Raw genomic sequence first — 16,017 nt, forward strand, 5'->3', positions numbered from 1 at the left:
GCTGTTCTTACCAGCGGCTTCAAATGGAGGGAGGGAGGGCGCGTTTTCTCCCCAACACGGATATGAGAAATGTCTTTTTTTATTTCTGAACTTGGAAATACCAAAATCCCAACCCTCTTAACTGGAAAAATACAATTTTTGTGTATCTTCATTAAAAAAAAAAAAAAAAAAAAAAAAAAAAAAAAAAAAAAAAAAACCTTGCTTTCTACCCCCTTTCATTTTCGTGAATTGTCACCATGGTGCATAGTCAAAATTCGAGCTACAACTTGTTCCTGAATTTTCACCAATAACAATAAAAGCTGGCTCACCATTCGCTCTGATTGGCTGGAATTCAGACATTAGCTCTTGCAGCAAAGATTATAACTAGGTGTATGTAAGAGCGGCCCTTTAGTCAATTATTTAAACTGCTGATAAACGAGTAAGGGATCATTCCCATAGAAGAATTGTAAATAACACAGCAACATCTATGGAAAAAAGATCAATCCGAAGTTACAATTATTTCGAGTTCAATATAATTGAGTTTTACTTGTATTATTTAATTTGTTGATAATTTGTATTTTCGATAATAATAATAACCTTTATTTTTATAAGTCACTAAATTACATTTTAACACGGTTAAATTACAATTTAGCTACAATTGAAAAAACGACAGGTAAAAAAAAAAGGTTAAGTGCCATTTAAAAGCTGTCAATACAAGATAGTTGCCACACAATTTAAAACAAAATAAGTAAAAAATAAATAAAATACTTCGCTAAAAATAATTCTTTGATTCTATACATGAACAAATTTTAATTTAGAATCGTATTCAAGTTCAGTTGAGGGTTTACTCCTGTACCAAATTTAAAATTTTTGCAAAGGTTCGGGCTGTTCGGATGGATTCAGCCAGAAAGAGCCACTTTTTGAGGCCGCCAATGAAACAAATTGCAAACTCTAGAACTCAATTATGAAACTTGCCACACTGGGCAAGCCATCGTGATTTTACTTTGGGAAATAAGGGAAGGAAGAAGACAAAATCTGGTAATTCTTATAATAAATATAGAAAATTAAACTGCAATCAGAAGGAATTAGGGGAGGAGTGGGGCTCAACCATGACTTGACACTTGTTTCAAACAGTAGCTTCGACATTGACGCCAATTTATCGCCATATGGTGTCACATACTAATTCATGTGGCCACGCTAATGTTCAGTCAGAGCTCAGTGCAGTTTTATCAATGTATTGCTAATATATAAGTTTTGGAATCTCCCTGTCAATAGAACCGGGCAATTTTGACAGATGTTGGACACTTTAAGTCTGCGTCTGACAAGTCAAAAATATATACATCTAGCGCATAAAAAACCGCTTCTGAAAGTGGGTGTTCGCAAGCCTAGCGCCTAGCAACGCTTATGCGCTGAGATGATTATATTTCTCGCCAGACATCTGTGTGTCGGCAACATCCGTTCATGCGTAGCATCAAGAAAGTTTTGGAATGTCTCAATCAATGCCACTCATAGAGCAACTTTGACGGGTGTTTGACACTTATAATGTCTGCTTCTGAGTGATAACGTATCTAATTGATAATGTATCTATATCGCGTAAGAAACGTTCGAATGTATACCTAGTTAAACTTTTGTTTCTGGCCAGGCAGATACCCTTTGCAAGGAAAATTCGACCCTCGGCTGAAACAAGTAGCAGTCAAGCACCCAATTCCAGAATGAGACCCCTGTGCAGGGTTGCCACCCGGTGACAAAGAAAAATCACTAAATTTTTGTGATTTTCTGGTTGATTTAGGGATTCTATTCAAAAATCTAGTGATTCATGTGCTAATTTAGGGATTTATCTTTTGTCCTTAAAAGTAACGTTCACATGTAAATTGAAGCCTGTCCCCTCAAAAATGGAAAGGTACGAACAAATGGCATCCAACCCCTTTTTAAACTCCATAACAGTAGAGCTTCGACAAGACCTCTCAACAAAAAAGGGCGGAAATATCCCTTTTTCTTCTGGTGTGTTTCTTATTCGAGTTTGCTTGCCCTCTTTGCTTATTTTGTTTTACAGATGCTACTTCATTTTTTTTTTGTGCCAAGTGGATTTGGGCATGAACCTGTATATGCAATTTATTTGATTAACAAACAATTCCCAACCAAATTAGTGATTATTGTGCCTTTCTTTTTATCTTTCAAATAAGCACGGTCTTACTTTTTTGTTTCTTCAAGACTCTCTCTCATAATTAAATATCAATTTGCAAAAACTTTCGTTCCGTTTCAAAGCTGTTGCGCCATAATTTCAAACAAATGCGGCTGGGGCTTGGCGAGAGGTTTTAACGAAACATAACTCATCTTATGTTTAAAACCGGAAATCGCTAGACCTCCGTGTAAACGATGCTTAACTCAACTTGTCTCGAGACAAAAAAAAAAACATAAAATGTTAATATAATGTTCTGCCCGGGCTAAAGTCTCTAATTTATGCCACGAACTTAAGTCACTATTGCGACTAATCTGATACTACTTAAGTTAATTTTTTTTTGAACTCATATGTTGACGAAAATTTGGATTATACGATTAGTATAATCTCTATTTGAAAATCATTAAAATTTCATAGTTCAAGGCAAGGTTCGTACTCCTTTTAAGTTTTTTTTAGGGTAAAATACTGCGATCTAGGTCAGAAGAGTTTGTCATAAAATAAACCAGAATAACATAAAATACACATTGGATTGAATCAATCATTTGATCGAAGCTGCAACTAAATCATAGAAAAAAAAGGCAAGATTAATTCACATGAGGTTGAAAAATATGCTGAAAAATTGATTGTTCTTAAAAAAAAACCAGCTTATTTAGAGTATTAACTGATTCCAAAAATTAAAAACGCCCCTTCATCGTAATGTTACGTAATGAAGATGGAAGGAGATGCAAACTGGCAAAACAAATAACTTGACACAATTTCAAATTAAGAACGGAAATCTACGCGTAAAATTCTCTGCTTGATTTGGAGTATGAATTGCTAGTGGGTGAACGCTTTTCGTCAAGTATGTACGATCCTTCATCCTTCTTTCTCATTCTGTAAACTATGAACATTACAACGAGAATGGCAAAAAGTAACCCGACAACAGCGCCACCGACAATAGCTGGAAAAAAAAGAAAAGAAAATTTGACTTCTAATTACGAAAACTGATAATTAAAAAATAAAAATTACAAAATTTTAATTATCTGTAATTAAGAAGTATAATTTCTAATTGTTAAAAATTATAGAACTTATCAAAAATTATAAAATTACAATTATTGATTAATGATTTATGATTATTACAAATCGTAAAACTAAGTTATCAATACTTTGTATTTGACTTACTATTAAAATTACGACGAATGCATGAATTTTAAAGTAAAATCGAAATTAACGAAATAAGAATGAAATTAAGCTAATATCTTGCATTCTTTTTAGTTTTTTTTTCTCACCAAAATTGATTTATAAGGATTTCTTAGATTGTTGATTCCAAATTTGAGGCATATTTTAAAATAATTTAACTAAAACAGGTCAATAAACTACATTCAAAGGGAGGATCCTCCTTAGCTATATTACCCCGCTGGTCCTCCCTGTCAAAACAGCTTAGCAAAGGGTATCTCACAGCACCTCAAAAGTGCAAAAATGTTAGACAACTTTTTGGCGTAACAGCGACTATATCTGTTTTAAAAAGCATAATACTAACATACTTCCAATATGCATATATTGTATTCAAGAAATGGTAGACTTCTTATGCCTTGTTTAAGTCTTAGTCACGTAAGGATTTTAGTTCTAGATGATTAGGGAGTGAAAAGTTTGGTATTATGTGAGTACTATTATGAATTTAGTGAAAAAATTGCTAGCAGTTGAAAGGATTTCGTTAGTTCAGTACGAGCCCCCATCTTATCTTCTTATTCTAGGAATAATAAAACTACTATAGTACAACTATATTATATTAGTACATATTACGTCAGTTCAGTACAACTACTATAGTACAACTACATTATAATAGTACATATTACGTCAGTTCAGTACAACTACTATAGTACAACTATATTATGATACTACATATTACGTCAGTTCAGTACAACTACTATAGTACAACTATCTTATAATAGTACATATTACGTCAACTATATTACGTCAGTTCAGTACAACTACTATAGTACAACTATATTATAATAGTACATATTACGTCAACTATATTACGTCAGTTTAGTACAACTACTATAGTACAACTATATTATAATAGTACATATTACGTCAGTTCAGTACAACTACTATAGTACAACTATCTTATAATAGTACATATTACGTCAACTATATTACGTCAGTTCAGAACAACTACTATAGTACAACTAATAGTACAATAGTACAACCAGAATGGCAAATAATATGTGTCAAACATGGTTCGCCTGTGTCAAACTTCAGACAGTTTGTTTCAAATTTGATCCAACAGTAGCGTGGGAAGCTGATTTTACTTGTGAAAGAGTGGTTATCATTGGGTGTCAGAAACACATTGACTTCACTCATATGTCTTAACTTTAATTTTAAAAATGCGACCTTCCTTTCAATAGCTTTACGTCAGGGGAAAACGTCTTTGATTAGTTGAAAATAATGTCATGCAATCACTTCCATTCAATTAAAGGTCATTCTAAGCAACTGTTGGTTCAAATATGAGACAGATGGAGTTTTCAGTACCCACTTAACAACGCATGCGCTTTCTAAATATGATTTTAATGATTAATGTAATAGGATATATAGTTATTAAATTGGTATTAAATCATTAAAGCTAATGTTTTATTTTTACTGAGGTCTGTTAAGGAAGGAGTTGAGTATGGAGTGTTAAGCGAGTGGTAGCAGGATATATGATGTTGTAGTTGTGTTTTTACACCCTTTCTGGGGTTTATGTTAAGTTATTGTTTTGTTTTCTATTTTTGGTGTATTTTTTTTTTTATTTGTTTGGTTATCCCTCCTCCATATCATGCTGAGGCATTTGGAGGGGATGTGCTTATGTTACGTTTTTTTTCAATTATCGTTATTAAATAAATAAATAAAATAACAAGTTTCGCCATTTTTCGACTGCTTTTGCATGTGCGCGTAATTTATACCATGAACATTTAATTTATACCCGATCTTGTCTCTTAATACTCCTATTTCGGCGCGCAAAAAGGAGGTAGAATAGTAGCCATGTTACTTAGCAGTTTTCATGGCCTAGGGAAATTTGTCGACAGATTTCATCAGAAAATACCAGTGCTTCAGACTAGTACCAGAGTTTTGTTTTTACCATGATTTAAAAAGGAGTATTTCTCATTTTCCATTTTTGATGTTTTCCTACTTTCTATTCTATATTCTATTCTATTAATGAGTCCTAAGCTATTTTTCGTTTTTTTTTCTTTTTCTTTCTTCTTCTTCCTTTGTTGTTTGAGGTGTGTGAAGGAGTAAAGTGTATTATTTGGATAGTTTTTCCTTTTTTTGTTGTCGTTACGGTGACTCCAGTAGTAACTCAGCAAGGAATTATGTATTTTATTTATACACATATACATATATATATTTTTTTATATTATCAGTATTTCTGGTATGTTTAATTTGTGCTATAAATTAGCACTAAAATTTTCTCTTTTTTTCTATTCCGGGCACGCCCCTAGGACAACTTGCCTTAGCAAGTTCATGGGCAGGCTAGAAGATTTAGTTGAGACTTGTTCTTTTTCATGTATTATATATTTACATATATGTATGCATTTTGTCAAGTTCTATTTTTTATTAATAAACTAAACTGAACTTCCCATGGGAGATCATATCCCAAATTTGTCGGTAGCTTTTGAAATTTTGAGTTCTGCTACAGGCCGCTCTGAAACTTTTTCCACACCTGCTCATATTTTTCCAAGTTGTATTGTAATGATTTTTCATCATTTCTTACCAATTCATTATTTTTTCTTTTCATTTTTTTTATTTTACGTAACACGCAAGTTCGACATTTCTGTTAGCGAGAATCAGTTTCGAGATAAAATCTTATTCATCATCAAGTTTTAAATTGGTATGGGTATGGTATGGGTATTGGTATGGGTATTGGTAAAAAAAATCCATGAAAAATAAAGAGTAATTATAAAGTAAGTAAACAGTAACTTATAAAGTAACTATAAGTCTGAAGGGAAGGAGAGATTATGTTTTAGATAATTAGATAAATAGATAACTGTATCTCAAACGCCTAGGGGCCATTAGACAACAAAAAAAATTATAGGAAATAATACAAAACAAGAATATCACTAAAAAAAAAAAAAAAAAAAAAAAAAAAAAAAAAAAAAAAAAAAAAAATTTCGAACAAGCTATCTAATCTGTCAACCAGATAACTCAATCATTTAAACTTTTTTTTTTCTTTCTGAACGTTTATCTATAAACAGACCATCTCGAGTTATTGTGGTTGGGTCACTACTTTGTATAATACCAGGACGCAGCCAAGCAATCCCATATGAATATTCCCCCCTTAAAATGAGTCATTGGAAGCTACAGTGATGACAGTGGTCAAGTATGGTTCTGAAGAGTGTGCTGAAGCATGAGTCATTGTTTTTGACATAAACGCATGCATTTTGGGCTTAAACGTTTTTCAAGTCGTTTTTGACTACCATAGGCCGTGGTTTGCTCTTTACTAGGTTGCAGCTTCTGCTGCAATCGTGATAATACCTGCCAGTACACCGGGCTGTGAGAAAAACGACGACGTCGTATCGTCTTTTGGGGTTCCGTAAATATAAACGTCATTGCCAAGCTCTTTGCCATCAGGCATGCTCCCAGGAGGTTGGGATTCAACTGATGGCACCTCCCTTTCTGGATCCACTGGAACAAGATTCTAGAAAAGAAAATAGATTCTAGAAAAGAAAATAACATGATTTTTGTACTAGAGCAATTTAGGAAAGCCAAGGCATTATAACTTGACCAATCCAAAACCGAATCAACCATGAAATGAAATCGACTGTCTGCCTATAATAAAATTCTAGTGAAAAAGTGTGTGTGTGAGAGAGAGAGAGAGAGAAGAAAAAGCTTCTCATCGTTCGAATTTTTCTCCAGATTTTCAGAAAGTCACTTAACGTAACTTGGTTTCGGAGTAGTGGGCATGAGTGAGGAATGGGAATTAGTTGAGCGAAGATTCGTGGGCGGTCAATAAAGAATTCTGAGCAAAATGTTTTAAGCTTTTATTTTAGCTTAATGCAACAAATGGCCAAAAAATCAGATTTTATCAGTCGAAAAAAAAAGACAATATAATTATTAACCCATATTATTCATTCTTTTTTGCCTTTGATTTTGCTTTAGAAAAATAACATTAATGTCGTGAACAAAATCGAAATTCTGTTCAGAAATACGATTATACGATTATAGAAATACGATACTCACCGGTTGGACTCTGTATAGTTTGAATCTGTGATATTTCGAATCAATGTATATTTTTGCATGACGATGGCTATGGCTATGATTTTCATATGTTTTATATGTTTAGTGGCTTATTATGACAAAAACTGCCGCTGATCGGCATGACCGTTTTATGGCGTTCAAAAATAAAATCATAATTTATTTTATTTATTCATTACTATTTACAGAATATATATGCCTTGTGAAGTGCGTTTGACTTTTAACTTCATTTACAATATTCAGATTTATTTACAATTTGACTATATATAATAATATCTTCTTGGTGTATAATAATCTAAAAGAACATTGGACACACCAGATTCAAAGCACCCTCAATAAAATAGACTAACGTTAAAGTATTAGGAATGTCAAAACACTAATTTTTTTTCCCCTAGACACAGTTTAAGTCTATTCAAACCAGAAAACTCAAAATTTTCATCTTTTGGTTGTTTCAAAACATATGAAGATTTCAGGGCGCAGTCACATTTTCGTCAGTGTTGCCATGATGAACCATGAAAATAAATAAAAATTTTTACAATACTTTCTGTCTATAAAAATTCAAACATTAATAATCAGTTGAATCCGTTGCGATTGATCTTTAACTTTATTTACAATATTCAAGCTTATTTACGTTAAAATATCAGGAATATCAAAATACTAATTTTTTTTGCCCCAGTTTTTTTTTTGCCATGTTTAACCATGAAAATAAAAACATTAGCAATCCGTTGATTCCTTAAGACACATACACCTTCAAAGAACAGCTACACATTCTTAATCCTACGTCCTTCGAGCGTGGGTTCGAGTCCCGGTGTAACCAATCCTTTTGCTTTGGATGGGGGTCAGCCGTGTGACTCGGCAGCCTCAGCCACAGAGAGTATGGAGAGGTCGCGGTTAAACAAATTCCCAAGAGACATCTGAATTTCAGATACCGGGTCAGGTAGAAAACACCAGTGTTACTGCATGCACCAGTTACAAGTAATTAGACCTTCTTAAGCTGTTTAGTGTCATTTTCAGCTGATTTTCACCCCCATTTTTTTTTTATTTGAAGCTGCATGGAGGTCTTTTTCATTGAAAAACAAATTCCCAATTTTCCTCATTCTTTAAGACGTAGGCTATATGGTTGTGTAAATTTCAACTTAATCAGTTCAAACAGGCAGATTTCATTTTCACTCTCCTCGGTACTTTAACGAAATAGTCTTGCCATTATTTGACGTAAGTATTTTCTTTACAGTTTATGTTGGCAACGTGAGTTATTCGCAATTTTTTTGCTTTTCCAACACATGGACAATTTAGCTTCTAGTGCCGGAAACTTGTCGACTGCCAATATCTGTCATCATCAAACTCTCGAACCCAAAAGACAAATATTAGACTATCAGTTAAAAACAACATATCACCGCCGACAGATCAAGAAAAAAGGACAATCGGAACGCAAACCGGAAATTGAATACTCAATTTATGAGAAAAGACGAGACTTTTATTTCCTGATTTTAATTCGACGGTAATTTGAAATAAATGAATAAAAAAAGAAGTGGAGAATGGCAAGTTGAAACTGAAATATCACCTTTGGTGGAAATGAAATATCGTTTGTAAAAAATGTGCGTACCGTTTATATTGGGAAATATCGTTTATAAAACAGTCTTTACTATTACTTTTGTTCCAGAGGCACTTCATAGGGAACGGATCGTCGTATAAACTTCAAAGGGGGTTCATTCGATTGGAAATCGAGAGTTCTAGTGCCATTTTTAAGAGTCAACAGTGATCGGACGGCAACTGCCCCCCCCCAACACACACCCTTTGCCCCGAATACATCCAATACAAATTTTGAGGTAGCCATTTTATAAAAAATATTTCAAAGATCATATAACAAAAACTCCGTGATCGACACAACCACCAAGGGCCCGGAGGTAGGCGCTGTAAGTAATGTCCTGGGGGCATATATGGTTCTTATGGACGGTATGCTCGAATATACATCAGAGGGCTCATTTGATTCGAAATTGAAAGTTCTAGTTCACATTTTGAAGAGTCAAAAGAGATCCAAGCAACAAGCACCCCTCACGCCCTTTTTTCTCCAAACCCATCCGAAAAACATTTTGAGATAGTCATTTTTTTAAAAATACTTCAAACATCAGGTAACAAAACTCCAGTGTCAACACAACCCCCCAGGGCCCAGGGGCGTTGTAAGTTCTCCCTGGGGGCATATATGGTTCTTATGGAAGGGATGTTCGTATACACTTCATAAAGGACTCATTTGATTGGAAATTCTAGTTCATTTTTTAAGATTCAAAAGTGATCGGAGGGCAGTTAGCCCCCCCCGCCCTTTCTTCCCCAAATGTATCAGATAAAAATTTTGAGATAGTCGTTTTGTTAAAAATAGTTCAAAGATCAGAAAACAAAAACTCCGGTATCGACATAACCCCCCAGGGCCCGGGGACAGGCGTTGTAAGTTATACCCTAGGAGCAAACATGGTTCTTATAGAAGGGATGCTCGTATAAATTTCAGAGAGGGCTCATTTAATTGGAAATTAAAAGTTCTATTTCACTTAATCAGAGTCAAAAGAGATCGGAGGGGAACAAGCCCCCCCCACCTCCACGCTCTTTTCCCCCAGACGCATCCGATACAAATTTTGAGATGATCATTTTGTTAAAAATAGTTCAAACATCAGATATTAAAATTCCGAGGTCGACACAGCCAACCCAAGTCCCGGAAACAGGTGTTATAAGTTGTGCCCTTGGGGCATATATGGTTCTTTTAGAGGGGATGCTCGTATAAACTTCAGAGAGGGCTCATTTGATTGAAAATTGAAAGTTCAAGTTAACTTTTAAAGAGTCAAAAGAGCTCGAAGGGCAATTAGCCCTCCTTCCCAAGCCTATCTGGTAAAAATTTTGAGATAGCCGTTTTGTCAAAATAGTTCAAAGATCAGATAAAAACTCCGAGGTTGACACAAACCCCCAGAGCCAGAGGGCAAGTGTTTTAAGTTATGCCCCCGGGGCATATAAGGTTTTTTATGTGAGGAAAGGTTGTATAAACTTCAGAAGTGGCTCACTTGATAGGAGACTGAAAGTTCTAGTTACCTTTTTATGAATCAAAAGGGATCGGAGGGCATATACTTCCCACACCCTCTTTTTCCCAGATGGAGCCGATCAAAATTTTGAGATTGCCAGTTTGTTTGAAATAGTCCAACGATCAGATAACTAAAACTCCGGGGTCAACATACCCCCTCCCCCCAGGGTCCGGGGGAAGGGTTGTAACTTATACTTCGGGGGCATATAAGGTTTTTATGGAAAAAGTGGTCGTAGAAAATTTGGAGGGGACTCAAAGACACACCCCCTAGCATTAAATCCGACCCCCTAATATCCTCCCATTTTCAGTGCAAATGGGAGGATAGCTCCATATAGCCTACTACTTTTTTCTTTGATATGGTTACTTTGATGAACGTTTGATGTTGAAAAGTTTGATTTTGAAATAAAGAATTTTTTAAAACTTGAAACTTTTTGCAATCAAAAACGATAAAAAATTAATAAAAAAAAAAATTTCCGAAAAAGAAGTTTTTCAAAGTAAAGGCCATTTTAAACTTAAGATCAGCAGATACAAATACTTGTAAAAATCCAAACTCAAAAGACCAGAAATTAAATAAACAATCATAGCAAAAAACATTCAACAAGTAATAATATAAATGAATAAATAGATCCTAAAGCAAGTAATGAATATAAAGCTTAAAAAGAAAAAAAATATTTTGTTATTAAAGTATAATTGAAACTTAAAACGAACAGAAATTAAACAAACAATCAATGCGAACAAACATACAATAGATATTAATGTAAATGAATAAATAAATCTTAAAACGAGTGAAACTTAAATTGAATATGCAAATCAAGTTTGAATCGAATAAAAATAACTACAAACAAGAGTTTTATATAGTAAAATTTTGAACTGATGAGCTTTCAGCAATTAATATCATTATACATCAAATATTCAGTTTAACGTAATAGTTTTTTCTAAGATTATTCAAGGCGAATATAGTTTAACTACAAACAAGAGTTTGAATACTGCCCCCTTCCTTCACTGTAAAAACCTAAAGCCTACCGCGTCACTGGCACTTCACTGAAAACGAACTATACTACATATATTTGATTTTCCAGTTCTTACAGCATTGAAAATGAAAATAAAAATTACAGTGAAATAAAATCTTTAACTGATGAATCTTTTAATAAATTAATATCATTATATATCAAATATTCAAGTTGATTTTGCTTATACTTTCCAAGACTGTTCAAGACACATATAGTTTTCAGCAAAGCGCCAATGACGCAGTAGGTTTAGACTTTTACAATGAGAGAAGGAGGCGATACCGAAACTCTTGTTTGTAGTGATTTTTGTTCGTTTCAAGGTTGATTTCCATATTCAATTCGAGTTTCACTTGTTTTAACATTTATTTACTCATTTATTTTAGTACCTATTGTATGTTTGTTTACTGATGATTGTTTACTATGTTTATTTAATTTCTGTTCGTTTTGGGTTTCATTTATTCTTCAATAGTAACTTCTTGAAATTTATTCATTTATATTAGAACTTCTCGTATGTTTTTTTCGTTATGATTGTTTATTTAATTTCTGTTCCTTTTGGGTTTCATTTACTCTTCAATAGTAATTTCTGGTCGTTTTGAGTTTGAATTTTAACAGGTATTTGTATCTGCTGATCTTAAGTTTAAAATGGCCTTTACTTTTCTTTGAAAAACGTCTTTTTCGGATTTTTTTTTATTTAATAATCTTTAATTCAAGGACTGAAGTGGTCTGATGACTTAGGCACTTCTCAATGATGTCCAATGTCAATTATTGTCCAATAAGAGAGTCATACTTACTCCCGCCTATTTTGAGTAAAAAAAAAAACTTGTAAAACGGGAAGAACCCTGGAAATAAATCCTGGAGCCCTGGAAATAATGTACTCCTGAGAAGACTACTTCTCAGGAATACAGTAAGAGTGGCACATATCTAGGACTCTAAATGGCAATATCTAAGAGTGAAAATTTGGTCGATGGTCGAACCAAATTACGGTTCGACCATTTCATCGACCATCGACAGCGACCGTCGGAATTGGGTTCGGACCATCGACCGGGTTCGACCATCGGATTTGGTCGAAAATTTGGTCCTCTCCCCTTCCTAAAACCACATTGTCATTCTCTTGAAACTTCATCTACAGCATCTCGAAGACTAAAAAGTATCATCATATTAATTAATTTACTTCCTACAGAAACCAATACCTCTATAATTACCACACTCACTATTATCACCTTTCTTATAGAGGGGTTTAATTAAAATCTTACTAAAATCGCTAGGTACTTCCCCTTTTTCAAAAATCATATTCATAATCTCCAATCTTCATCATATTCAGTAAATTAGTTTAGACCCACTGAAACCACAGAACATTCTCCATAAAGACAACCATTATTAATGACCGAAATTTGACGGGCGCAAAGATAACGGCACCACTTTTAGGGAACTTTAAGGCAACTTATGTCTCCTTTTGAATGAAAAATCATAAAAATCAAAAAATACCCGGTTTGACCCCCCCCCCCAAAATTTTTTTAACGACTCGAAAATAAGTCGAAAATTAGTAAAACCTAGGTAAAAATCAGTAAAATTAGTAAAACCCCCCCTGAACAAAAATCCTGGATACGGCCCTGGTTCACTTTGCATTGTACATGTTGTTCAAGTTGGATTTTTCTCGTCGTTTCTCATTTATTTATTTTGACTGAATTTTGGTTATTCCTTTATCCAATTTTCACTTGACTCACCAAATCCACTTTATTTCTTCACCTTTTTCCCATTTAAAAATACGATGACCTTCTTTAGTAATTAGAAATTTTGCTCCTTATGTATGGAATATAAATTCGATAAGAAATTCGAGGCGTCTGGAGTCCATCAGGGCTACGATGAAGACATTTTTCCTTGCAAAAGAGTGGTAATCTTCAAGGCCATATCCAGGGGGTTTTGACCCCCACCCTTCCGTCCGATCTGTTTGTCCGACTCGTAAAAACGTGACGAAAATGAATATAAACAAATTTTTAATGCGTTTTTTTGTGTAAGCTCCCCCCTGAAAATAATTCTTTTGTAAAACACCCCCCGAAAAAAAATCCTGGATACGGCCCTGGTAATCTTACACCATTTTTTAGGGGTTTCACACTATTTTCCAAAATTCTCATGAATTTTTTTTTTTTCAAAATAAATTTTTATTATTAAGACTGATCAAAACAAAAGTTACCGTTCCTGAACCAGCTTTAAATGGCAATTTTTTCTCACTAGCCAGTTTTTTTGAACGCGTCTTTTTAATTCATGGTTACTATGGGCCGTGGTTCGTTCTTTACTAGGTTGCAGATACCGTTGCAAGCGTCACGTATGAATCACGTATGAATCGCAAGTTGAATAATGTAAAATAGTGTTACCAGAATACGCAGATTGCCAAAACCAGGAGCCAACAAGCCCTTTGGTGTTTTGTCAGCATGTGATGCAAAATGTTTTATATATATTAGCTTATCTTTCCAATATTTTCTTGGTTATATTTTTTTTTTCGCTCACAACTCTCCTTTGTTATATTTATGTAACAACTTCTTTTTTGGTATTATTATTAATATTGTTTTATCTATTTTTAAGTTACATTTTTCCCAGGTTTAAAGTCAGGTTTATATTTATTTATATGTAATTTCTTTTTATACGTAATTTATAAAAAGTTCTGAAAAATTCCGAAAATTTCAACGGCATATAAATTTCTGCAACTCTTAAAAAGTGTGAGTGGTAACTACTCCCAGGGAAGTGATTAGAAAGCCGTCTTTCACTCACAATATTTTCTCGAACCCACTACGTAGCCTAGGCAATTCTAAAAGGTGCCTCTTAACCAATTAGAAAAGATTACCACCAAAGTAGGAACACTACCACCAAACAAGGCCACCAATTAGTGTCATCTATCCGAAAAATGTCTGTCAAAATTCAAGATGAGACTCGAAAAGAAGAAACATAGACAAAGCCTGAGGTATAGACCAAGCAAATGATTGACCAAACCAAATTTGAAACGAAGGAATAATTATATCTCACACGTCTAAAAGCTCCTGGTTATATTTCTTCTTTTCATTCACAACTTGCGTTTGTTATATTTACGTAAAAACTTGTTTTTTCGTATTATTATTAATACTGTTTTACCTAGTTTTAAGTTAGATTTTTCCAACAGGTTTAAATTTGTTTATACGTAATTTAATCTTTAAATTTAAGGTTTATCTATTTATATGATTGTTTTTAACTGCTGGTTTTATACACAACTTTAGCTTTTTAACACGAAAAGAGAGTTTCGTTTGCTAGAGATATTATAATTTAAATAAGTATTATTTTAAGACTTCAACTTACATAGAAAAAGGATAATAACTAACACCCCCCCCCCAAAAAAAAAGAATACGGAAAACTATTACCTTGTCCAAATCGTCTTCTTCACTGGATTTATGTCGGACTCCAAGATCGGGAAATACTGCAAAGAAAGCAAACTTCATAACTAAGATAAAACATGCTAGGAAATAAATAGAACTTTAGATGAATCAAATACGGTCTAATTAAAAAACTAGAATATAATAATCTTAAAACATTGAAGGATTTGGGAGGAATGTTCAGGAAAACAGCTCACCCTAAAACGTGGGCGTTTTACTCCTTTTTCAGTAGCACAGCATATTTTTTTTTCATATATACAAATATTTCAGAAGGGGACAGTATAAAAAACCAAAGAAATGTAGTTTTGCGTGGTTTTCTGGGGGGAGGGGGAGGAGGATCCTTCCAACTATTTTTTAGACATTCCACCTGTACACCCGTGTGTATAGCTGTAAACTGTCATTTTTAAAGGGCTAGTAACGTAGTGTTTTAAGGCAGGGAGGGGGACCCAAAAAGACAGCTTCTTTGTGTCAACGTTTTCATTTCTCGGAGGGAGGAGGTGGAGGATCCTGCTCTGCCGTCTTGGGTAAACATTTCCCCTAAACGCCCCTGTATGTATGCATACGTAGGCGACTCAATGGTATTTTTAGGGGATAGTACTGCAGTTTTTTTAAAAGAGGGGGAAAGCAAAAAACGCAGGTTTCAGCTTAGTTTCATCTGGCAATAAAAAGACTTTCGAAACATTCTTGGGTGGGAATCAACCAGCCTTCTGCTCACTAAACTAGTCCTAGGTATTTAATACTTATTATACTATTTTAATAATTATTATAGTATCATTATATTTGTAATAATTATAAGAAATACTTCAAAAACAAAATAAACGGCTCGCTTAACGAAAATTACAGGTAGGATCCAAATAATCTGAGATATATCTTTGAAATCAAAATTAACCATGTTTAGAATGTATTCCATCTTTCTCTTTTTTAAAAGCAGAATGTCGATCGTAGCAGAGGAGGGGGGGGGGAGAAGTAAAATGAAAGAGGCATGGTTCGAATATGTTAGTTTGGAGGGAATTGTTTCCGCTAGTTAGGATAGTGAAACTCTGACGAAGATACCATTCTTTTACTAGTTCACCATACCCAAACCCTCTCATACTCGCAGAAATTTGGCAAAATTTCAACTCTACCAACACAACTGGCAGAAAAATTAGAATTTGGCAACAATGCCCATAGTCTAGATTA

The 16,017-nt window shown here is 34.0% G+C and overlaps 1 protein-coding gene across 1 annotated transcript in view; it reads right to left on the reverse strand.

The window, feature by feature from the left end:
* Positions 1–208: 208 nt before the first annotated feature.
* Positions 209–16,017, reverse strand: part of LOC148940953 (uncharacterized) — a 71,146-nt gene continuing 55,337 nt past the window's right edge. The window contains exons 5-7 of the mRNA XM_089104764.1: positions 14,827–14,882; positions 6,653–6,815; positions 209–3,098 (exon numbers count right to left, since the gene is read on the reverse strand). Of these exons, the coding sequence (XP_088960890.1) occupies positions 2,935–3,098; positions 6,653–6,815; positions 14,827–14,882 (383 nt within the window). The 3' untranslated portion in view covers positions 209–2,934. The remainder of the gene's footprint in view (positions 3,099–6,652; positions 6,816–14,826; positions 14,883–16,017) is intronic.

Source organism: Artemia sp. Qi Xiang Cuo, chromosome 19, assembly GCF_049724085.1.
Source record: "Artemia sp. Qi Xiang Cuo chromosome 19, ASM4972408v1, whole genome shotgun sequence".
Taxonomy (NCBI): Eukaryota; Metazoa; Arthropoda; class Branchiopoda; order Anostraca; family Artemiidae; genus Artemia; species Artemia sp. Qi Xiang Cuo.